At 34.7% G+C, this 25,900-nt stretch overlaps 1 protein-coding gene across 1 annotated transcript in view; it reads right to left on the bottom strand.

The window, feature by feature from the left end:
• LOC140145863 (dystrophin-like) overlaps positions 1-13,108 on the bottom strand; it is a 42,644-nt gene extending 29,536 nt beyond the window's left edge. Inside the window, 10 exon segments of the mRNA XM_072167554.1 lie at positions 1,401-1,509; positions 2,418-2,492; positions 3,623-3,702; positions 4,530-4,598; positions 4,601-4,614; positions 5,230-5,434; positions 6,119-6,193; positions 7,000-7,061; positions 7,674-7,745; positions 13,017-13,108. Of these exon segments, the coding sequence (XP_072023655.1) occupies positions 1,401-1,509; positions 2,418-2,492; positions 3,623-3,702; positions 4,530-4,598; positions 4,601-4,614; positions 5,230-5,434; positions 6,119-6,193; positions 7,000-7,061; positions 7,674-7,729 (745 nt within the window). The 5' untranslated portion in view covers positions 7,730-7,745; positions 13,017-13,108.
• Positions 13,109-25,900: the final 12,792 nt, after the last annotated feature.

Raw genomic sequence — 25,900 nt, 5'->3', positions numbered from 1 at the left:
ATAAACAAGTACCGTCGGATCCGTGGCGGTCGCTGCGGGACAAGGAATTCAATTTTGCAGTGTTGGAGAAAAATTTCAAAAATAAAAAAATTCGTAAAAAAAAAAATTCGAAAAAAAAAAATTTTGGAAAAAAAAAAATTTCAAAAAAAAAATTTCAAAAAAAAAAAAAATTTTGGAAAAAAAAAAATTCGAAAAAAAAAAAATTTTAAAAAAAAAATTTCAAAAAAAAATTTCAAAAAAAAATTTCGAAAAAAAAAATTTCAAAAAACAAATTTCGAAAAAAAAAAATTAGGAAAAAAAAATTTCAGAAAAAAATTCTCTTCAAAAAAATCCCAATTTCCCTTAATTCTCTTCAATTTCCCTTAACTTCCCTCAATTTCCCTCATTTTCCCAAATTTCCGGATCTAAACTCTTTTCCAGTATGGGGCGTATAGGCCCTCCCCCTCACAAAGTATCATAGCCATGCGACAAACAAGGTAGACGTACCAGCATTTTTTAGTGTTTGTTACTAACGGACGGACTAACGGACTAACAGACTAACAGACGGAGAGACATGGTGACTTATAGAGCTGCTACCCGCAGCTAAAAAAGGTTGATATAAAAATATATGTAAAAACAGTCTTGTTTCTTTCGTATATGTGGGAGAATGGGAGAGCATGGCCTGGGTAGTATGGCTGTCAACTCTAACACATTGGCTGTGAGTCTCACACATTCGGTCATTTGCTCACGGTCTCGAGCCCAGGTAGCATAATCTCATGCCTAGGTAGCATAATCTCACACAAAGAGCTGTCAAATGAGTAAAATCTCACGCATCGTAAAAATAATTTGTTATCCCTACCCCCCCACTTTTTAGATTCTCGTGCGCCGTGGCTCAAATTATCATGGGCCAAAATGAACATTGTAGTCGGCAAAAAATAATTCCGCCCGGTACACCTCTGTTCAACAGTGTCTCACGCCAAGCAATTCCAAAAAGTTGACAGCCCTGCTGGATAGGGTACTGTAAAACTGGACATTTTCGCGGTACATTAATTTTTGCACATAACACAGCTACCGTGAAAATAAAAACACGAGAATATGTTCTTTAGAATGTATAGGTTAAAAATTAAAACCAGCATTGTAGTTAAAAATCGGCAAAGTGCGAAAAGTTACACACGCAAAATTACCACTTTTACAGTACTTGCTCTTTGGTGCATGAGGTCCCAGGTTCAATTCCCGATGGTGGAGATTTACTGGAATATTGACTTTGGGGAAAAAAGACTGAATTTAATTGCAACAGAATTAGAATTGGGTAAATGAATCGTGGCAGTTGCCTCTCCTTCAGATGGGACGTTAAGCTGTTGGTCCTGTATACAGAGATCCATACCTGAACATGTATCGCTCAGTCAGTTTTGAATTCTTACTTGTTTCTGCAGTAGCTAGCCTATGCAGTGTAGGTAACCATACAATAGTCTGTGGTTCAGCCATAAGCCATTCCATAAACCGCTCTTTCGTAACGGTGGACCCCAATACCTGTAGCAAAACAATGCAGGGGGGATTTTTTTAATTCAGCAATCATTGCATTATGTGACACAATAAACGGGTCCATGCAGTGCTTTCAAACCCATGCAGATAACCCTAACCCCATTTGAAATTCACACTCCCTGTGTGGGAGATTAAGATCACGTTTTCCATACGGGGTATATGTATTTCAACTAGAATATATCAGCTCAGGTGTAATTAATTGCTTTGCTGCATGGTAACAGAAGTATACTGTTGAACTCACTCACCATTTGTGACCCGGCAGCACAAATGAGCCGTAAATTCCCTAAATTGTATTCTGAGTTACGGTATAAAATATGTATTATTGAAGTGGATAATAAGCTTCTACCTCAGATGGCTATAGAACTTTTAATAGCTCTGGTCTTTGTTTGCTAAATCCTTTTCAAGTGGTGGGTTACCAGGCATTGTATTTTGTATACGTATGCATAACCAACAATTAACAATGAGAGAACCTTCTTAAACCTTGTTGACTTGGGGATGATTTGAAATGACCGCCAATTATGACTGTTTGATATTTATTGCCAGCATGTATAAATGAAAAAAACTATAACTTTGTTGAAGGAGCAAAGTTTAACAAACCATAACCCCGCTTCTGGATATCGTTTGAAATCAAATGATATACCATTTTTAAGTTTATGATGTTTATTTTTTAAACACGAAATAAAACAAAATTGACCGGGGGAGGAATTTACGGCTCATTCGCCGTGGACGGTCACATTTTGAAATGATTATCAAATTGGCACACAGGACATTACGTATTGTGAGATTTTCAGATGTCCATGTGAAACATATCAGGGGATGACATATTTATGATTTAGTGCTTTATACACACTTTTTTTGGAGACATATTTTGTTTGGGAAAGTCTTGGGCTACTCACTGTTTGGAAGCAACTATTGACAGCAGCATGGACATTTTTACCAAAAGCACCAGATTCTCCAATTAACTCAGCAAACTGAAAATAAAAATACATCACATAAGGTCAGGAAACTTGTCTATTCTTCATTCAAGCATGCACAAAATTAGCCTATTGTCAACACTTCATTGAGGCATCAGCCAGTTTTATTCCGTAACATGTATAACCCCTGTGTTAATACTAGGGTACCTCAGAGGATAATACCACTCTAAGAAACTAGTAGCACGTGATATGGAATGAAGTGAGTGATATAAAAAGTAATTAAGATGCATTCATAACCTCATGAATATACATGAAGCCTGTAATCCAATCAAAAGAAATTGATTGCCTGACCGCACACTTATTGTTCAGTCATTAATAACTCACAATAACTCCTGGAACATGATGATATGCGCTACAATGACTTCTGTGCACGCGTGGCGTGTATAAGCTAAGTGGGTTTTTTTGCAGGGTCAATAATAAAAACTGTTTATATTTAACAGCGTTTTGTGGCATACAATAACACAAAGCCATATTTTGCTTAGATCAAAATATCAGATACAACAATAATGAATGACAATAATAACTTTGCACCATCTATTTTGAGTTCTTTGTGTGAAATTTTCAGGTTCTATTTTGGGCCTCTGTATTTTTCCTTAGGCGCTCGGCCCAAAACAAAACCCTTCAATCTTCCACCATGACCTCAAAATAGATGGTACGCAGTTATTATTGTCTAATTAAAATTTGAGGAGTAACGAACTTGTGCTATAAATTCTCCTCTCACTAGATGCTTATAATCATAATGCAATTAAATACAAATTAACTGCAATTGTAGTGTGTTGCAATAATTTACAGCGTTTGATCTTGGGCTATTTTCATGGTAACCAGTCAAAAGCTATTAATCATAGCAAAATTTGAAGCTCCAGAATTTAACATGAACCACAACAATATGCACCACAAATGCACATAACATGCTCAATCTGAGGCTATTGACGGAAATGTTGATACTATGCTTTATTCCGGAGTGTACACATATTGTTATAGAGGGCAATACTATGGGCTGTATATTGTAAGGTACAAAAAGTAACCTGGGTTCGGAACAGTAACCTCATATCGTGCACTGTCTACAAATACAGTGATATATGAATGAGCCTTAACTCTTCATTTGCTATAAATCTTTAGTATCATACCTGCATAATATCTTGTAGCAAGGCTGTTATATTCTTTTGACTTACTCCCCCTGCTCTGTCAGTGGCTTGCTGGTACAGATCTGTAAACAAACATTTATAATTTTGTTACTCATGGATTTCGTATGCTGCGAATAAAAAACATGTTTTGTAATGCAGCGCAGGTCTCTACTAGTCTTCCACACTGCATTACCATTACCAGCAACAATGCCTGGTATTTATTGACCAGATATCTTGGTTCTGCTCATACAGGTTACTTTGAAATTGAATCTGAATCAAGTATGATTATTCCTCATGAGCAGTTGTGATATTCACAGGGTTGTTTGATTTAAATCACACCAATTTAAATAATTGATTAAAATTGTGATTTAATTCACTTGATTTTTTTTTTAATCACTGATTTAAATCAAATTTTGTCATTTTTTTACTATTTTTGGTAAAGGCAAGTTAATTTCTTTCAGAAATTGACTGTTTTACTTCATTCCTGATGCTTCTTTAGGATGCTACTTCATCTATTGCTGAAAATTCATTTAGAAGGTGAAGAATTGAACATTTTTATCCCATGATATTACCAAATTTTTTCTTTGAAATTTTCACATGTAAAAACATGTTTTAATTTTTTGTAAATACCTGGTAGGGTTGTGCATATGACTAACATTCCATTGGTACTCTTTTGACTTTATCATGGGGTATTGCAAATTGATTCAAGTAAAAAAATCCGATAAAAAAAAAATTCAATCAAAAAAATCATCAACTCTGGATATTCACCTTCCCTACACATCCAAGATGGCCACCATGGGCTTCTGCCAGGTCCCATTATTGCTTTGTGTGCAGAGTGGGATTTGCAAAAATCAGACTTACCGTAGGAAGTGTTAATATTTTAATAGATTGTATTTTCTTCCTCACTTACATTTGTACTTATCACTAATTCTACTGGCACAGAGAACCACTATTCCAATCTTGACAGACAGCACACGAGACATCCTGTACGACTCCTGTATTGAAAATAATGAATTATATACAAAATGTGATTAATTCACAGTGTGACAGTTTGACTAGATAATTTCTGCACATCAAACTTGGCCCATGAAATTAAGATACACATGTCCTGCTTTTTTTGGTGGGGAGATTATTAGATACACTCAATTCACAAGTTTTGACTTCAATTATTGATGTCAAACTATACATTTTCCTTTGCTTCATTCTAGTTGGGTCTACAGGGAAGGTTTAGACTATGGGTTATTCCAGTTGCAAATCCATATGTTTTCTATGGAAAACACGACCTTAATCTTCTACATAGGGAGTGTGAATTTCAAATGGGATTATCTAAATGAGTGAAATTACCCCCCCGCCCACGGGAGATTAAGATCATGTCTTCCATAGGGGGTGTATGGTTGATTTCAACTGGAACACCCCAATGTAGATATTTGATAGTATGTCGTCATTGGGCAGGAAAACCCTTGTATATGTTCCATTGGCCCCTGAACATGTTTAAAGCAATACCTCCTATGTAACTTCTTGGCAGTTTTGTTTTAAACATTTCAAGGGCCACAAGTACATAGGATGTTTTTCCTGTCTAACGATGATGTGGAAATTACAATCATACTTACGTATCATATAAATTAAGAATCCAATTATGCAACAAATCAGTAGAAGCATTCACGTCCAAACTACTCCGTCCTTTTGATTTGGTCAAGTAGTACACCTCATAGATGATATTATACAGCTGAATGGCATCCATGACTGTGTCGTTATGGAAACGGAATCCATGCTGCTCAAAGGCTGAGTTGATGGTTGAGAGGTCAACGACATCCACTATTAAGAATTGGAAGAAAAGACAAATAATATGATGTGAATGTGATTAAAGGGAATGAGAATATGTTGTTGGCCAGGAAAAACCTTTTGTATAGGCCCTGAACATGTTTAAAGCAAACCCTTCTATGCAACTGGTTGACAGTTTTGTTTTGAACATGTTCAGGGGCCACAAACACATAGGAGGTTTTTCCTGCCCAACGACATATTATAATATTGATTTAGAGTACTCACAAGATAACGAACGGAGAAATAACCTCTATTGGAACATTAATTTTTCTAGGCAAAAATAAAGACATCAATCCAGTCCCCCTTAACCTGATTTATAAATAAAGCGTGTTCTACATCTTAGTACTTCATTGAGCTGACTTGCAGTGTAACACATATAGAGGTAATCCATGTTATGTCACATGTCTGCCATCTTGCCAACACAAAATCAACAGCTGTGTGATGCACTAAGCTCTCCGCGTAATTTCCAACGCATGTACACTTAAATTGATTTGTACCCACAAGATAGCGAAAGGATGAATAACCTCTATTGGAACATTAACTTTTCTAGGCAAAAATGAAGACATCAATCCAGTCCCCCTTAACCTGATTTATAAATAAAACACGTACTACTACTTAGGACTTCATTGAGTTGACCGTATTATTCAAAATTTGCAATGTAACACACAAGTATCTTACAGTGTAATAGCTTCTGAAGTTTTCTCAGTTTCATTGCAGTCCGGTATGCTGCAAAACGGATGTTGTTCATACTCTCTGTAAAAATAGAAAATTAATTAATAATGATAAAAAACAACAGAATACCATGAAAGAAATGTACACAAATAAAGAGTCTAGATGCCAAATGTGATAATGTATGGTGGGATATTTTCGCTGGGTTCATTTTCACGATTTGATCAATTCTGACGGTTTAGTAAATGTTTAACTTGTGTTTCCAAGTAAAGTGTAAGAAATATTTTTGTGGGGTTAAAAATTTGCAGCTGCCTCTTCAACCGGAAAAATCACCCCCCCCCAAAAAAAAAAAAAAACATTTACCGCTATAGGGTGATTGCACAAAAGGTCATTAGATCAAATCGTCCTCCAGAAGACATGCAAATGCATGGAGTACAAAAGAATCAATACCACTTTAACATGTGATTGGTATTGTACTTTGCATGTCTTTTACATTTAAACGGTCAATTTTTTTACCATTTAAACAAAAATGAAAATCGACAGCCTTAGTTGAGATGTGCGACTGCATCTTACTCATATCTGGTGTTAATTTTTTCCACAAAAGAAGATATCTTACACTACCCACAATGCAGTTCTCCCATTTTAATTTTCTGTACTGATAAGCTATCCAGTGCAACATTGGTCGATAGTGAAGAAATACATCTCATTGAACAAGGCACTTCCAGATCTTGCAAAATATCTTTGACGAGCGACCCATATTTAGCCAGTCTATTCTCAAAATGAAAACAAAGGGAACCTGGACAAAGTAATGGGAGTTTCATTTGATGAAATGAGGTGATTTATGTTGCAAAGGATTCTAAGAAGGGTAAGATATCTTCTCTCTTTCTTACCTATGCTGTGCAGATAGCGCATAAGGTCTGGATGATCCCATTGTGTTCTTTCTGTAATGTGACTACAATAAACAGAACAAAAGCCATTAACAGGTGGGTAATCAAATTGGGATACAATGTATGTGGTGCAATCAAGCAAAATCAGTTGGAACTCGAATATTAATTTTGAGATATAGCCAAACAAAGGTAATATTTCCTTTTGATCCTCTTGTTTTTGAAACTCTTTAATTGCTTTAAAGTGACGATTTGTTATGAATGAGGTTAATAACTTTGCATCGGTAATATGTCGGGCATTGTGAAAAATCTAAACATTTTGCTTTGGACCTCGGAATTCCTCGGTTCTAAAGGCAAAATGTTTAGATTTTTCACAATGCCCTCCAAATAACCGATGCACAGTTATTAACCTCTAACCAATCACCCTCTCATAAGTCATGACATATATAGGTAAAATACAGGATCTAATTCTCGATCATGAAAGCCAATTTGGGAACACACAGATATTGCGTCAAGACCACATGCTTAAGGAGCAAGCACAGCTTTTGAGAATTGACCAATCAGACTTCGAATAGGGTCATCGCTACACATAACTTGAATTGAAATGAGCATTTCAAGCTATCAACCGATCAGAAATGCTGTTAGATGACCAGTAGTGTCCAGGGTGTTAACCTACTTACTTGATATAATATGGAATTCCTGTGTTTGTTTCTGACTTGGCCCATTCCTTTGACATTATGTGATGATTTTATCTGAAAAGATAAAAAGAAAACGTTTTATGAGCCTTTGCTCCTTAAAGCAATAATGTGTGATTTGCATAAAGAACAGATTCCTATTTAAATGTTAGTTTTCACTGATAGCTACTGATTACAGTGTCCCTTTTAATTTCGTACAAAGAAATGAGATAAAATGAAGAAAATCGCTATTCTCATTCCAGCTTGTTGTTCGTATTATTATGACTATGGCGTAGTTTTACACAGCTAGGACAGACAAACAAGACGTAAGACGACAAGCGATATGCACACAGTTTATGTATACGTGAAGGCGGACGGCAGGTCTACAATGCTCGTTTTCTTTTAATGAATAATTACCTCACTTGTTTTCAGAAATTATGTGACCTGACGGGAAACTCAAAATTGACTGTTAGGGGCCTAAAATGGTAAGTCTTATCAGAAAATATGGCCTAATGTTCCGACAGTAATTTCATCATAACTACACTTTAGCAATAAACATGATAAAGTAGAAGATTGGTTTTGGTGTCAAATTGTTTCTGAGAAGTTCTCTCTTATGTAGCATTCGACTTCGTACGGAGTGGAGAAGGCTAGAATTGGACAAGCGGCTACGGGACGACAGGTAACCTTGTCAATCAAAGCACTCGGCTATTGTTCTCTCTCTGTGCCTGTGACCGTTATCCATTCAATGACATCGATCGGAAGTCGGGGTCACGATGCTGGGCCGACTATGCCGAAATAGTTGGAGGGGGAAAAGGCTCCTCAGGTGAACGAGAGAAATGTAGAACAAACTTAGAGTCAAGCGTTTATCACGTTACTTAAACATGTTTAACGCGCTTGATTTTTATACGCTCGCTTGCGTTTTTCCTTAAACATGTTTAACGCTCTGGTCGCTTTCTTGCGTCGCCACGGTGTCACTTACATATATATATTTTAATTTATTTTCTTCGTATTGCGCGCTGAGCTTTTTCTCCTTAAACATGTTTAACGTTTGTAATATAAACATACAATATAAAATATAAAATCATAATTAGAAAACATTGTTCAAGAGAAACTTGTTGGCATGTCTACATTTGCTGATGAGTTCCGATTTAGAATTTAATGCAGTGGATTTGTCCGCAGTGATGATAAAATACTTTTCCCATAAGCAGAGATGGCACCTTTTAGAAACATTGGTGTATGAGTTGGTTTTCTTTTGTATTGACCACTTTATGCTGAATTTTACTTTCTTGTCTTTTAAGTCCCAAATGTATTTACTAAGTGCAGTTTCTTTCCTTTTATGTTCAAGTTTGAAAGATGACTTGTGATTGTTCCAGCGGTTTTTGAAGTTGGTTTCGCATAATCCGATGTATGATTTCAAATCATTATCTGTGGTGACGGTTGCTTTGTAGATGATGGATTTGACAAGGCAGTTTCCCATTAGTGGGCACTCTTTGGGTTTTCTACAGTTGCATGTTTTTTTGGGTTTGGTTGTATCGTCCTCAGGTTTTTTGTTTATATTCTCATTGTGGGTTTTGATGATCCTTAACATGTTGTTCATGCAGCAGTAGCTAACTTTGACATTGTTGCGGTTGAATAGTTTGTGGAGAACGTGACCTTTGGGAAAATGCTTGTGAATGAGATTAAGGAATTTTCGACCCACATTAGTGGATACATGCTTGCTGAAGGGGGGTTGTACCATACGATGTTACGCTTACGCTTATGCCGATTCGGTATTGCTGGCGCTTTTGGTCATTAGTGCGTGGCGGGCTGAACTCCAGGGTATGGTCGTGGCGGCATCTTTGAGAGCGCCCTGGTAGGGTTTCTTAGTATCATTGAATTGCTTTGTGTCACTTGAGATGCTAGATAATCTTTGGTTCACAGACAATGGAATGGCTTTGATGATGCTTTTTGGGTGGTTGGATTTGGTGTTGACATACTTGGTTGTATTGTTTGGTTTCATGTAGGGGCGGTATGATCCATTGTTAAAGTTGAAAGTGACGTCAAGAAGGTTAATCACTTTGAGGCCTTGGTCGACAGTTATGCGTAGGCCAAGTTTTGCGAATTCCTGATGTAGCATTTTAGCTATTCTGTTGGCATCGCTTAGTGATTTGTTGCAGAGGATAGCTAGTCCGGTATATCCATCATCCCTGTATAATCCTACATCGCCGTCAAATAGAGCACGTATTTTGTACAAGATATACGAGCCTACAAGTTCGCATGTTTCGGCCCCATCATACGATCCCATGGTGACGTCGAACTGGTGAGGGGGGTCGGATTTATTCCAGGGTACATTTTGTAAGTTGTCATGGAAGAGTAGGGTCTACTTGGCATGGTTGATTATTTCCCTATCTTTGTCTGAAATCTGTGTAAACATAGCGGCGAAGTCCAGGGCATCATTTAACAAATTCTGCATGATAGACGGGTAAAATTCAACGACGTCAAACACAAGAAAAGAACACGATGTAGTGTTGTCTATTGATTTGAACCAGTTGATAGCACTTTAGAGTATTTTTCCATTGTTTCACATTGGTTGCATTGATGAGTTCCTTGTTGATACGGTCCAGAATGTTTTTGCTAACATAATTAATTGTAAAAAAATAATAATAAATAAATTTAATTAATTCATAATTAAAGAGAAAATAAACATTTAAAGTAGAATTATGTATATAGGCCCGCCCTAATGCTTGTACAAACCTCAAATCAAAATTAAAATAAAACAAACACAAAATAAAATTACATTAAATAAAATAAAATAAGCTGAAATATATCATAATAGTATAGGCCTATAGTATTAAATAGTAAAAATATTATAGGCTCACTTATAATAAAGGCTTAATTAATTGTGTCTTATAAAGAAAAACTGTATGGTCAAAGTTGAAATATAGGCCAATTAAAGCCATATAACATTTTTTTTTAAATAGATTAGTATTAAAGGAGTGTTTCGTGATCCTAGCATCCTCTTTTTATGCCATTTTTCAGTACATATCCACGAAAACAGCCTATTCCCAAAATTTCAGTTGATTCCGATTTTATGCTTATGAGTTCTGCATGATTATGTGTATTACACTGCTCCATAGACAATGCGTTGTAATTTCGTTCTCTGGTGCACCAGAACGAAATTCAACTTTCACGATATCTTTGCTAAACGAATTAATCTGCAAGAAATATTGTGTACATAAACATTATGTAGCCAGAGGTTTCCAGTGATATAAAAATCTCAACTTTTTTGAGAAAAGTCGGGATGAGGCTGTGGATCACTTAAATGCCCCTTTAATTTTCAATAAAATATTAGCATTTACTGTCAGATATGTCCCTTTTAATTTTGAGCCGAACAAGTGAGGTAAAGCAAAGAAAATCGAATTTACAACTAGCGCCAATGCATGTCACGCCGGCGGTTGTAATATGGTGCTGTGTTGACATCGATACGCTGTCAATTAATATTTCTATCGTAATAATAAAATGCTGATTCCGGCGTGTTTATTCAAAATCTCGGATGTTGACAAAACTACAGCACCTAAAGTCTTGATTTTTGCAGAAAATCTTTGTTTACTAAAGTACATTACAATCGTGTAAAAACCTGAATTTAAAATTTTTTTGAGGGCGTTCTCCTCAGCAAATGTTATAATATGGCTTTAAGTAATGAAAAAGGAATGAGAAATTTCAATCACAAGGAGAAAAGAAATATTTATTTTTGAAGAAACAGGCAGAAAGACGACGAGAACAGAAAAAGAAAATCTAAATTAAAATAAAGAAAAATAATAGGGCCTATATAAAGAATTACTAAACGAAAGAAAAAATATTTGAAAGTATTAAAACAATAGGGCCTTAAAGGAGGATTTCGTGATCCTAGCATCCTCTTTTTATGACATTTTCAGTAGATATCCACTTAAAAAGCTTATTTCCAAAATTTCAGTTGATTCCGATTTTGCGTTTGCGAGTTATGCATGATTATGTGTATTACACTGCTCCATAGACAATGTGTTGTAATTTCGCTCTGGTGCACCAGAACAAAATTCAAATTTGGCGATATTTTTGCTAAACTAATTAATCTGCAAGAAATATTTGGTACATAAACATTATGTAGCCAGAGGTATCCAGTGGTGTAAAAATCTCAACTTTTTTGGGAAAAGTGGGGGATGAGGCTGTGGATCACTTAAATGCCCCTTTAAGGCAAATGCATAAAAGAAATGAATAAAGAGAAAAGCAAAAGAAAAGAGAAGAAAATAAGACAAATTAAATCATGAAAAATCGAATAAAAACGAAAAGAACTACATATTTTGAAGAAAAGAAAAAAAAATCTCCGTGATAAGAAGAATAAACAAAATGAAAGGAAGAAAGAAGAAGATAAAGTGTTGGCCTGACAAAAAGAAAGCAATGATCAGAAAAAAAGTAAAGAAAGAAAATTCCACCATCAGAATAATTTTTTATTATTAATATTATTATTATTGGATCAATCGATCAAATAGATGTCGATTCACATGATATGATTTAGGTAACCCAGGCAAACCTTAGTTAACACATTTGCTAGTCAGTCAAATTCGCCGACAATGTCAATGCATTTTTACATAGAAATTTAAAACAAGTGCCCGAAGAAAGAAACCTACATAAATATGTTTTCTATACTTCACTTGACCCAAATATATGTTTTTTTATGGTGATAAGTCACCCGCACATGGAATTTTAGAGGGATTTGGATAGCATTTCCATTTAAAAAAGCTGCTATCATAATGAGACTAAGATCTAGAAACACCCCCAAAATGCCGTTTTGGGGAATTTTGCTAGCTGAAACTTTTTGATGAAAGTCAATCTTTGACAAGATGTAACTTTGCTACGGAAAGTGCTATGAAAAAATGGTTTTCAGTTTTGGCTTTGTTTACTCAAGGGCTTTAATTTGATATATAAAATGATGCAGTTTGATGGCAAATTTAAATTCACCTAGCATACCTATGACTGTATGTATAATGTACAACAAATGTAGCGGTCAACGAACGTCGGATTACTGCGTGACAACAATAGCTGAGCGGAAGGTTACCTGTCGTCCCGTAGCCGCTTGTTAGAATTGGAGTAGAATGGAAGGAGACCTCGCTACTTCTACACGATAGGCAATCACGAAAGAAATAAAAAATCAAATTTTACTGTTACCATTAAAGAAAACAAAAAAGCTGTCGAATTCGACAGGTTTCAAATTCATATCGCTGATGATAGAGTGAATTATTCACTTAATGTCAAAGAAAAGAAATAATCAAGGTGAAGATATCCATATTAATATGATCTCTTAGATCTTAGCTATCTTTTCAGATACATACTTACTGTTTCCATTCGGTTAAAATTACACTAAAAAGATAAAATTACTCATCGGATCTCCTCCCAAAATAATTGATTTTTGTTTATAGGGTTAGGCGGTATTGTTCAATATCAAAACACTAAAATAGGCATGGGCTCAATACTGTTTGTAAAAGTTTAAAAAAAAGAAAGAAAGAAAGAAAGAAAGAAAGAAAGAAAGAAAGAAAGAAAGAAAGAAAGAAAGAAAGAAAGAAAGAAAGAAAGAAAGAAAGAAAGAAAGAAAGAAAGAAAGAAAGAAAGAAAGAAAGAAAGAAAGAAAGAAAAAGAAAGAAAGAAAGAAAGAAAGAAAGAAAGAAAGAAAGAAAGAAAGAAAGAAAAAGAAAGAAAGAAAGAAAGAAAGAAAGAAAGAAAGAAAGAAAGAAAGAAAGAAAGAAAGAAAGAAAGAAAGAAATTATTTGATCAATGATCACCCCCCTCCATATTCATTTATTTCCATAAAAATCAAGAAAATTAGGACTAAACATAATATCAAAAGATATAAAAACACGATACACATGGAAAAGGCTGGAAGACCAAAAGGCCTGCAAGTTAGCCTTTTCCTAAAATCAAATGAAATTTATAGCAAAACAAAGCAACTGTACAAAACAAAACCAAAAGACAAGGGGACGTGCTCGCAGAAAAATGAATGTTTTTAGAAATCTTGCTTTTTTTGCATGAAATTATCCATGATGATCAAACTGGTTTTATGAAAGGCAGGAATATAGGCAATAATGTTAGAACTATTATTGATTTGATTGATTATTGTGACTCAAATGACATTCCTGGCTCTATAGTGTTGCTAGATATTGAAAAAGCATTCGACTCTGTTGAGCATGATTATTTGTTTCAGGTCTTGGAGGCCTTTAATTCTGGCTCAGATTTCATTCAGTGGGTGAGTAAACATTTTATTGTAATAGGAGAAGTTATGTCAGTAATAATGGGTTTCTCTCGAAGGTATTTCTATGGAACGTGGCATTTTTCAAGGCTGTCCGATTTCGCCTCTGTTGTTTCTCTGCGCTATCGAGGTGCTTGCAATTTCAATCAGGAACAATGAGAACATTAATGGCATTAGGATTGGTGATGTTGAGAAAAAATTGAGTCTTTTGGCTGATGACACAACTTGTTTTTTGCATGGGGATTTTGAGTCATTTAGAAATTTGTTTGATTCACTTAGGACTTTTGCTGGGTTATCTGGATGCAAGATCTGAGGCTATTCATATTGGTAGGTTGAAGGGTAGTGAATTTAAGCCCCTCAGCAATGAGGGTCTTGTTTGGAAAGAGAATACTTTTAAAACACTTGGTGTTAATTTTTCATTAAATGTGAATTCTTTGTACGAGTTGAATTTCATTCCTAAATTGAATCAAATTCAGCCAATTTTGAGTTGTTGGCGTTCAAGAAGTTTGTCTTTAATTGGTAAAATTACTGTTATTAAGAGCCTTTTGCTGCCACTGTGCCACAGCTTTTATACTTATTTTCGGTTTTGTGTATTACAATTCCTAAGACATTTTTAAAGAGATTGAACACTTTGTTTTTTAAATTGATTTGGAATGGTGGGAATGACCGGGTTAAAAGAAATTATTTATTCAATGACTACAGTGATGGAGGGTTGCGTATGATTGACGTTGAGGCTTTTTCACAAGCTCAAAAATTAGTCTGGTCAAAACATTTACTAGACCCCAATTATGATAGCTTTTGGAAACTTTTAGAGACACAGGTTCTTCAGGTATTTCATAACGATACTACAGTTTTATGGAAAGCTGATGCGCCAAATTGTGTTCTTGCTTTGCTAAAAAATTCACAGTTAGCTGAATCCCTCAGGGTTTGGTATTTGTTCAGAGATAAAGTGAAAGAGAACCTTGGGTACAATGATTATCATCTTCAGAACTCCATTTGGTGGAACCGGAAGGTGCGTCTTAAAACTAAGAAGTTCTTTTTATCAGGATTGGTTTGAACATGGTATTTGCACTCTGAATGACCTTAATAGAGGACATAACTTTGTGAAAACATTTGAAGATCTTGTTATGGAATTTGATATCTCTATTAGGGACAGAAGAAAATACAACTCACTTATGAACGGTATTTTAATTGATTGGTTCTACAGTCCCAAAACGGTTCAGGTGAATATTTTTGATAACATAGTTGCTACTTTGTTTGAAAATGGCAAAATTACCAAGTATTCTTACAATATTTTGAAAGCAAAGTACAGCCCTGTAAACACTGAACTATTTTGGATTGATGCCTTGAATCTTGATGATGATATTGAGTGGAGTAAAATTCATGATAACAACTTTACTTGCAGTATTGAAACTCAGATGAGAGCATTTTACTTTAAGGTTTTTCATAGAGCTGTTTGTACTAATAAATTTCTTCATAAGATTGGTAGAACTGATTCTCCATTTTGTTGTTTTTGTAAAAAACATGATGAGACCCTGGTGGATTTGTTTTGTGAATGTGAAAAAATTACTTGTTTGTGGAATAGCTTGAGTGCCTGGATCGAAAGTAAAACTGGTGAGTGTTTTGGATTCTCAAATTTTCAGAAAATGTTTGGTTTGGATGTTGAAGATTCTGCGCACAAAAATGCCATCAACTTTCTTATTTTATGTTTGAAATACTATATTCATAGGTGCAAATTTCAGGATGTCAACCCTAGTTTTCAAGCTTACAAGAACATGGTGAAAGTTAAATTTGGCACAGAATATAAAATTGCAGAAAGCAAGGGAAAACTGGGTAATCATTTTAAGAAATTTTCCTTTGATCTTGGTTTTTAATGGAATGTAATTTTCAAAGATCATTGTGTTATATTTGCACTGTGATATGGGAAAGTTATCTGTGTTTTGTCTTGTCACTTGTCCTGCATGTATGTGTGTTTGGGGGATGGGTGGGTGGGTGTGTTGACTGTTGCAATGTTGAGGGGGTGTTTGGGTGGGATTTTTGTTTTGTGTTGAAAACCCCTGGTCTAGTTTATTGATGTACTTGTAACCAACATAATTTGTTTGTTCATATATATTATACAAGTACATGTTATATAGTGCTGATTCTGCCCACCCATGGCAGGGGGACCCAACAGTTACCTTTGTGTTTTCATGCTTTTGCTGGGCTACCACTTCTTATTTTGCTTGCCTTTTTCATCACTCTTGAATTGGTAGTGCAGCATTTGCTCTTTCTTTTATCAGAGGTATTGGTTGGGTCCTGTTGTCGTGGTGGGGCAGTATTATTTAAATCTCATTCATATTCTGATCCTTGTATCTATCTTGGTTACAGTAATTAAGATGGGGTCTGGTGGACCATGTCTGTATGTTCTTTTTTCCTTTCCACCAGGTCCAAGTAGAGGTGAATAAAAATGGGGAAAAAAAAATCTTGTTTTAAGAGAAAAGTTTGTTTTTAATTGACTGCGGAAATGTTTGATTTTGAAGCTTTCAGATTTTAATCTAAAGAATTCCAAATAATGGACCGCTCTGTGACGTGTGATATGATCAGATGGTTTTTTTGTTTGTTTGTTTGTTCTGTTTGTTTTTTGTTTAGTCATATAGGTCAGAACGTTTATACTAATTCACCAAGATGAAAGATACGCCTGTATAGCATCTTAATTCCGCTTTGCTATCATCAGTAGAAGGCATCTTATTCTTGTATTGCTATCATCAGCAGATAAAGGGGTAAAATAACTGCCCTAAAATTATACAATAATTATTTGATTGAATAACTTCACGAATATTTTGACGGTTTGATATCCTTCAACAGGCGTAACCAGGATTTATGGGGGGAGGGGGCTGATATTGAAAAAGTGGACTTTTTTTTTTTTTTTTTTTGACGTTTTTGGACTAGGAGGGCGGATTTTGAAATTATAGGATTTAAATTTTTATTATTTAAAATAGCCTGACCAAAGTTACCCCGCATTTGGGGCAACTTTGGTCAGAGTATTACATTCCATGAAGAAAAAAAAATGATCTTCGCTGTATATGGGCAAGTTGTTGTTGTGTGGCATTTGACTCCTTGCAAAATTAATCAAGCACACATCCTTGCTCACAAATATCGATTTTATTTTTTCTGAAAAAATGTAAAAAATGCTAATTTTGGTCAAAATCACGAATATTTCGTAAATTTAGAGGAAATTGGACATGAGCGACTATTATTTCTTCCAAATATATTTCTTAACAAATTGACACCAAATACGACTAAAAACAATAATTGCTGAACGAAAATATGACCATTTGAAAAAATATATTTGACCGACCAAAGTTACCCCGCTGACCGAAGTTACCCCATTTTACGGTATATTGTCTGGAATTCCGCTGGTGTGTCTGAAAATGACAATAAAACACAATATAGCCTACCAGAAACCGCTGGAATTCCAGACTAATTTTGAAAATGTGTTCTGGAATTCTAGATTTTGCTTTCTAAACACAGAGGGTGGTTGTTTATTTCTGGAATACCCCAATGTGTGCCAAAAATCGGCCCCACCTCTCGGCTTGCCAAAAAATCTTTGCCCCATGATCGGGTCGCGGGCCCGGGTCGCGGGTCATCCCCCATCCAGGGCCCGGCCCCCCAACTCAACAAGCTTCAACAATTGACAACCATGAGAGTTACCAAATACCGTAAAATGGGGTAGGCCTAACTTCGGTCAGCGGGGTAACTTTGGTCGGTCAAATATATATTTTTTAGGCCTAGTAAATGGTCATATTTTCGTACAGCAATATCGTTTTTAGTCATTTATTTGGTATCAATTTGTTAAGAAATATATTTGGAAGAGAAATAATAGTCGCTCATGTCCATTTTTGACTAAAATTAGCATTTTTACATTTTTTCAGAAAAAATATAAAAATATATATTTGTGAGCAAGGATGCGTGCTTGATTAATTTTGCAAGGGGTCAAATGTCACAAAAAATAACAACTTACCCATATACAGCGAAGATCAATTTTTTTGATTTTTTTTTCTTCATGAAATGTAGCCTAGGCCTATAGGCCCTAGGCCTAATACTCCCAAATGCGGGGTAACTTTGGTCAGGCTATTTTTAATCCCTAGGGCACCCGTACAAAATTATTTAAAAATCTTTTTCAACTTCAAGGTGTAGGCCTAGGCCTAGAAGGGAACCATAATGTCATAAAAAGAGTTAATTAGAAATGTAATGGGTTTTGTTTGGAAGCCAACCTCTGAAACAAAAGTGTCCAAAGTTACCCCATTTTTACGGTAGCGAGGAAAAGGGGTAGGGGAAGGTGGGGCATAACGGAACACCTAACTTTGAGGATGCTCTGTGACGTCACCATAAGTAATATGACTGTAAAATTGTATGTTCAGTTGAAGTTTGTATTTACCTTTAATATACCATTAACCAATATAACTTGAATCTTACAATTTTTTATAAAAATGAAGAAATATTTTCAACAAAAAAAACCGTTTTGCCCCACTATCGGGGCAAAACGGAACCACCCTATGGGGCAAAACGGCACCCTAGGTGTAAACTTATATCAGTTGTTCCATCGGTAGGCCTAGACCTAGTTATATGTAGGCTATACCGTATTCAGTTACAATAATTTTCAGGCATTATTTTAAAAGCAATTAAACCATTAGTTGTCAGGTAGTTAAACATACAATATGAGAAAAATGTTGATATTCCATGTCTAACTGTATAGCTAAAGACAATAAGAGGGTAGGGGACATACAAATCACCAAAACTCAAGTTTTACTGATGAAAATGAATTCATTTTGGTATCAATATGTAGCTATTTGATAGTTCTAACTTTCTAGTATTATTTTAAAAGCAATTAAGCCATAAGTTGTCCGGTAGATAGACATAAAATGCATGAAAATGTTAATATTCAATGTCTAACAGCGTAAAATATGACAATATGAAGGGGTAAGGGGACATACAAATCACCAAAACACAGGTTTCACTGACGAAAATGAATTCCATTTTGGTATCAATATGTAGCTATTTGATTGTTCTCATTTTCAGGCATTATTTTAAAAGCAATTAAACCATTAGTTGTCAGGTAGTTAAACATACAATATGAGAAAAATGTTGATATTATGTCTAACATCGTAAAATATGACAATATTAAGGGATAGGGGACATACAAATCACCAAAACTCAAGTTTTACTGATGAAAGTGAATTCATTTTGGTATCAATATGTAGCTATTTGATAGTTCTAACTTTCTAGTATTATTTTAAAAGCAATTAAGCCATTAGTTGGCCGGTAGATAGACATAAAATGTATGAAAATGTTAATATTCAATATCTAACAGCGTAAAATATGACAATATTAAGGGGTAGGGGACATACAAATCACCAAAACTCAAGTTTTACTGATGAAAATGAATTCATTTTAGTATCAGTATGTAGCTATTTGATTGTTCTCATTTTCTGGCATTATTTTAAAAGCAATTAAACCATTAGTTGTCAGGTAGTTAAACATAAAATATGAGAAAAATGTTGATATTTCATGTCTAACAGCGTAAAATATGACAATATTAAGGGGTAGGGGATATACAAATCACCAAAACTCAAGTTTTACTGATGAAAACGAATTCATTTTGGTATCAATATGTAGCTATTTGATAGTTCTAACTTTCTAGTATTATTTTAAAAGCAATTAAGTCATTAGTTGTCTGGTAGATAGACATAAAATGTATGAAAATGTTAATATTCAATGTCTAACAGCGTAAAATATGACAATATTAAGGGGTAAGGGGACATACAAATCACCAAAACACAAGTTTCACTGACGAAAATGAATTCCATTTTGGTATCAATATGTAGCTATTTGATTGTTCTCATTTTCTGGCATTATTTTAAAAGCAATTAAACCATTAGTTGTCAGGTAGTTAAACATAAAATATGAGAAAAATGTTGATATTTCATGTCTAACAGCGTAAAATATGACAATATTAAGGGTAGGGGATATACAAATCACCAAAACTCAAGTTTTACTGATGAAAACGAATTCATTTTGGTATCAATATGTAGCTATTTGATAGTTCTAACTTTCTAGTATTATTTTAAAAGCAATTAAGTCATTAGTTGTCTGGTAGATAGACATAAAATGTATGAAAATGTTAATATTCAATGTCTAACAGCGTAAAATATGACAATATTAAGGGTAAGGGACATACAAATCACCAAAACACAAGTTTCACTGACGAAAATGAATTCCATTTTGGTATCAATATGTAGCTATTTGATTGTTCTCATTTTCTGGCATTATTTTAAAAGCAATTAAACCATTAGTTGTCAGGTAGTTAAACATAAAATATGAGAAAAATGTTGATATTTCATGTCTAACAGCGTAAAATATGACAATATTAAGGGGTAGGGGACATACAAATCACCAAAACTCAAGTTTTACTGATGAAAACGAATTCATTTTGGTATCAATATGTAGCTATTTGATAGTTCTAACTTTCTAGTATTATTTTAAAAGCAATTAAGTCATTAGTTGTCTGGTAGATAGACATAAAATGTATGAAAATGTTAATATTCAATGTCTAACAGCGTAAAATATGACAATATTAAGGGGTAAGGGACATACAAATCACCAAAACACAAGTTTCACTGACGAAAATGAATTCCATTTTGGTATCAATATGTAGCTATTTGATTGTTCTCATTTTCTGGCCTTATTTTAAAAGCAATTAAGTTTCCCACGAAGGGTTGAAGGTCATAATGGGGCCAATACTAAAAAATGATCTTACATGTATCATGTTGTAATGTTCAGGGATTATAACGTCGAATATATCAAAAATATCATAAGTAAAGGTCAAATTTTAAAAATGGTCCAATTGCACCAATTAACATAAGAAACCTCAATCGTATACTACATTCAAATTTTGGTGCAACGATTTGTATTCCCTTGTTCCCCTTCACAGTTAATGCAGCCAAAGTTGAGTTATGGTAATATTTCCCCTAACCTTAATATTACCATATTTGACACTGTTACACATGGAAGTTTTTTCACATTTCCTTTGTACATAACAACTAATGATACTAGAACGTTAGATGAATTCATTATCACGAGTAAAGGTTGAGTTATGGGAGTTTATATTTCCCCTACCCCTTGATATTGTCATATTTAGGGACCGTTCACAAACACTTGTAAGGGGGGGTTGATGCAAAAAAGGGGGTCTGAAAAATGTTGCCCCTCCTAGGGGGGGGGGGGCCTGCAAAAAATGACCAAAAATTTTCCTGGAAAAATTTTCATGTCAAAAAGGGAGCCCTAAAATTTTTGAGGTCTGTAAAGGGGGGCGAAAAATGTTTGCGATGAAATTTTTTGCATCAGGCCCCTCCCCTTACAAGTGTTTGGTGAACGGTCCTTCTGACAGTTTCCGTGTATCTAACTGACAACTAATGATCGCTTTGTTTATAGAAAGTTAGAACAGCCAATCAGATACATTTTGATACCAAGATGAATTCATTTTCATGAGTAAAAGTTGAGTTATGGCAGTTATAAATTTCCCCTACCCCTTAATATTGTCATTTTACGCTGTTAGACATAGAAATTTTACCTTTTCCTCACTGTTTCTGTATATTTGCCTGACAAATAATGGTCGCTTTGCTTTATAATAATACTAGAAAGTTAGAACAACCAATTAGATACATTTTGATACCAAGATGAATTCATTCTCATGAGTAAATGTTGAGTTATGGCAGTTTATATGTCCTCTACCCCTTAATATTGTCATATTTAAGCTGTTAGACATAGAATATTTACCTTTTCCTCACAGTTACTGTGTATCTACCTGACAACTAATGATCGCTTTGCTTTGAAATAATACTAGAAAGTTAGAACAATCACTTAAATACATTTTGATACCAAGATGAATTCATTTTCATGAGTAAAAGTTGAGTTGTGGCAGTTTATATTTCCCCTACCCCTTAATATTGTCACATTTATTTATGCTGTTAGACATAGAATAGTTACCTTTTCCTCACAAATACTGTGTATCTACCTGACAAATAATGGTCGCTTTGCTTTAAAATAATACTAGAAAGTTAGAACAATCACTTAGATACATTTTGATACCAAGATGAATTCATTTTCATGAGTAAAAGTTGAGTTATGGCAGTTACAAATTTCCCCTACCCCTTAATATGTGACCGTCCACGGCGAATGAGCCGTAAATTCCTCCCCCGGTCAATTTTGTTTTATTTCGTGTTTAAAAAATAAACATCATAAACTTAAAAATGGTATATCATTTGACTTCAAATGATATCCAGAAGCGGAGTTATGGTTAGTTAAACTTTGCTCCTTCAACAAAATTATAGCTTTTTTGGTTTCTATGTGTGTCTCTTTTTCCACATTGCTGGCAATAAATATCAAACAGTCATAATTGGCGGTCATTTCAAATAATCCCCAAGTCAACGAGGTTTAAGAAGGTTCTCTCATTGTTAATTGTTGGTTATGCATACCTATACAAATAACCCACCACTTGAAAAGGATTTAGCAAAAGCAAACAAAGACCAGAGCTATTAAAAGTTCTATAGCCATCTAAGGTAGAAGCTTATTATCCACTTCAATAATAGGATTATTGATTGGTGTTGTGACTATCCAAATAAGACAGATGTCGCGCCAGCTTACGTGACCGATGAATACGACCTTCGTACACATTTTACACCATAACTCAGAATACAATTTAGGGAATTTACGGCTCGTTTGTGCTGCCGGGTCACATATTGTCATTTTACGCTGTTAGACATAGAAAATTTACCTTTTCCTCACAGTTTCTGTATATCTGCCTGACAAATAATGGCCGCTTTGCTTTAAAATAATACTAGAAAAGCTAGACCAATAACTTGGATATATTTTGATACCAAGATGAATTCAATTTCATGAGTAAAAGTTGAGTTATGACAGTTTACATTTCCCCTACCCCGTAATATTGTCATCTTCACGCTGTTAAGACATAGAAAAGTTACCTTTTCCTCACAGTTTCTGTATATCTGTCTGACAACTAATGGTTGCTTTGCTTTAAAATGATACTAGAAAGTTAGAACAATCACTTAGATACATTTTGATACCAAGATGGATTCATTTTCATGAGTAAAAGTTGAGTTATGGCAGTTTATATTTCCCCTACCCCTTAATATTGTCATATTTACGCTGTTAGACATAGAAAACGTACCCTTTTCTCACAGTTTCTGTGTATCTACCTGACAACTAATGGTCGCTTTGCTTTAAAATAATACTAAAAAGTTAGAACAATCAATTAGATATACATATTGAATTGAATTGAATAGAATTAATACCAATTTAGATGAAGTCAATATCATGAGTAAAATATTGAGTTCTGATGATTTATTTTCCCTACCCCTTAATATTTTTCTATGTTATGCTGATATACGAGGGAAATCAACATCAGTTTTTGTTGGGTTTTTTGGTTTTTTAAAACATTTTTTGTCTTTTTCCCAGTGGTTACTCACGTCCTACACATAAATATTCAAAATATTACATCAATGGAAACTTAAGGGCTGGGGTATGAACGTTTGGACAGTATTTATTGTGGGACATTATAGCACATCAGACATATCGAATTGCATTCTGAATACGAAGAATGTCATTCTGATATCAAATAATTTTGATTCTTTGAAATTCGCAATCTAATACACATTTTATGGCAAATCATTAAAAATTGATATTTTTGATATTTAACAGTACTTGAAGTAAACTTTATAAATCTGATGATTTGTACTTAAAGTGTATGTAGGTGGGATGAAAGTTGCCGATCAATTGAAAATTTTGACCTTTTCGTATTGAAGATATGGATTTTTTTTCCCAAAACACCAAAAAAAAATTAGGTCTTTTTGGGAAAAAATCCATATCTTCAATATGAACTGTCAAAATTTTCAATTGACCGTCGGCTTTTCCTCCCTGCTACATACACTTTAAGAATATGTCAATAGATTTATATAATTTACTTCGAGGACTGTTATATATCAAAAAATTGAAAAATATCAAATTTTTATAATTTGTAATAAAATTTGTATCATATTGTGATTTTCAAAAAATGAAAATTATTTGATATCAGAAAGACATGCTTCGTATTCAGAATGCAATTCGATAGGTCTGAGGTGCTCTCATGTTCCACAATAAATACTGTCGAAACGCAATAAACGCTCATTTTAGATCCCTTAACGGATTTTGTAAATGGAAGTTGGTGCAGTGTAGTGACATATTCATGTACACACACATTCATCCACTCACCCCCACACATACCCTATATACACCCAGCACCCCCCACACACCTCGTCCCACAGACACCCCAACGAACTCAATACATATTATAATGATTGGAACTGTTACAATAATGTTTCCCTTGATATGCTTAACATTAAAAACAAAATAAAACATTAAAATTTAAATAAAAAAATAAAAAATGGAAACTGAATCAATTTTGAAAATATAAAGTGGTATAGGCCTAGTCAGAGGCCTAGTTGTGAGATTTGAGGCCAATGTCAAACTTTACACATATGGTTTAAAAAAATCAGATTACCACTCATTTATGGACTATATACTTCCAAATATGCTCAAATGAAACCTGTTTTTGTTTAAAAATAATACTAGGCCTAGAAAGTTAGGAAAATCATTTAGCTACATATTGATACCAAAATGAATTCAAAATCAAGAGTAAAAGTTGAGTTCTTGGAGTTTATATCTCCCCTACCCCTTAATTTTGTCCTATTTTTTGTGATTTTATGCGATTATACGTCCATACATAAATTGACCTGTAAAAAAAAAGTGATACCACAATTTGAGTCCACTACACACTAAAAACTACGGGGTTATATTTTCCGTGGTCATTTTGAATTGACCACGTTTGGGGTTGTTTTGACCCTTCAAGGGGTTGTACTGTTTTAATTTGACCACATTCACGAGGTCATTTTAGCCACGACGAACGTGGTCAAAAACTTAGTGGTCATTTTGCCGATACCGTCGCGCATTGATATCAGTTTCAATCTTCCGCTTTGAAAATCTCAATTCATAAATGAGTTTAAACATGAGCTGCAATTAATGTTTGTTGATTAATAAATAAAACTAATTTTTTGACCGAAGTTACCCAATTTGTCAACTTTATAATGACTTGCATTTCGCAACTATTTGCACACACGGTGTGCATCGGCTTCCCATGTGGTCACATCAGCGCCATATTTGTTCTGATTGTGCAGCTCAGCGGATTGTCGTGTGTGCTTGTCTGCATGATGGAATATGAAAAGTTAGTTGAAAAGTGAGACTGCAAGGATGCATAGACCCTTGTCTATGCACGCAGATTCATTCCAATTTCATGCTGTCGTGGCCGGTGTCTATGCTGCAGTTGTTATAAGCTTATATCATGTAAGCTTATAATACGTGAACTGTCATAGGCGATGACTGACTGCGTGTGAGTGTGATACACAGATGCATTTTGCAGTTTGCTGTTTATGTAATGCTTTCTCTGTGCAGAAACACACTTATGTCCTGGTGGGACCAGCATGACCATAGGCCTACTAAAAAATCCAAACAACCCCTAAATGTGGTTATTGAGTAACCCTATAAAACAACCCTTTCAAATGGGTCATTTCATTTGACCCCGAAATGAGGTCATTAAGTAACCCAATAAGGCAACCCTTTTGAAGGGGTCATTTCATTTGACCCCGAAATGTGGTAATATTTTGACCCCAATGGGGTTAGGCCTACTATTTGACCCAAATACGTAGTCATTGCAATGACCCCGACCAATGGGGTCAAAATAACCCCGTTAGTGGTATGGTGTTTAGTTGATAACTATGTTGGGGTCAAAATGACCCTGTTTGGGTCATTTTTGACCCCGTAGTTTTAAGTGTGTACCTACCTAGCAGTGATGTAGAGGGTCCATACTTACTAAGTTACTAGGCCTACCTAC

The sequence above is a fragment of the Amphiura filiformis genome, chromosome 2 (assembly GCF_039555335.1).
Source record: "Amphiura filiformis chromosome 2, Afil_fr2py, whole genome shotgun sequence".
Classification (NCBI taxonomy): Eukaryota; Metazoa; Echinodermata; class Ophiuroidea; order Amphilepidida; family Amphiuridae; genus Amphiura; species Amphiura filiformis.
This window is presented reverse-complemented; position numbering and strand designations above follow the sequence as displayed.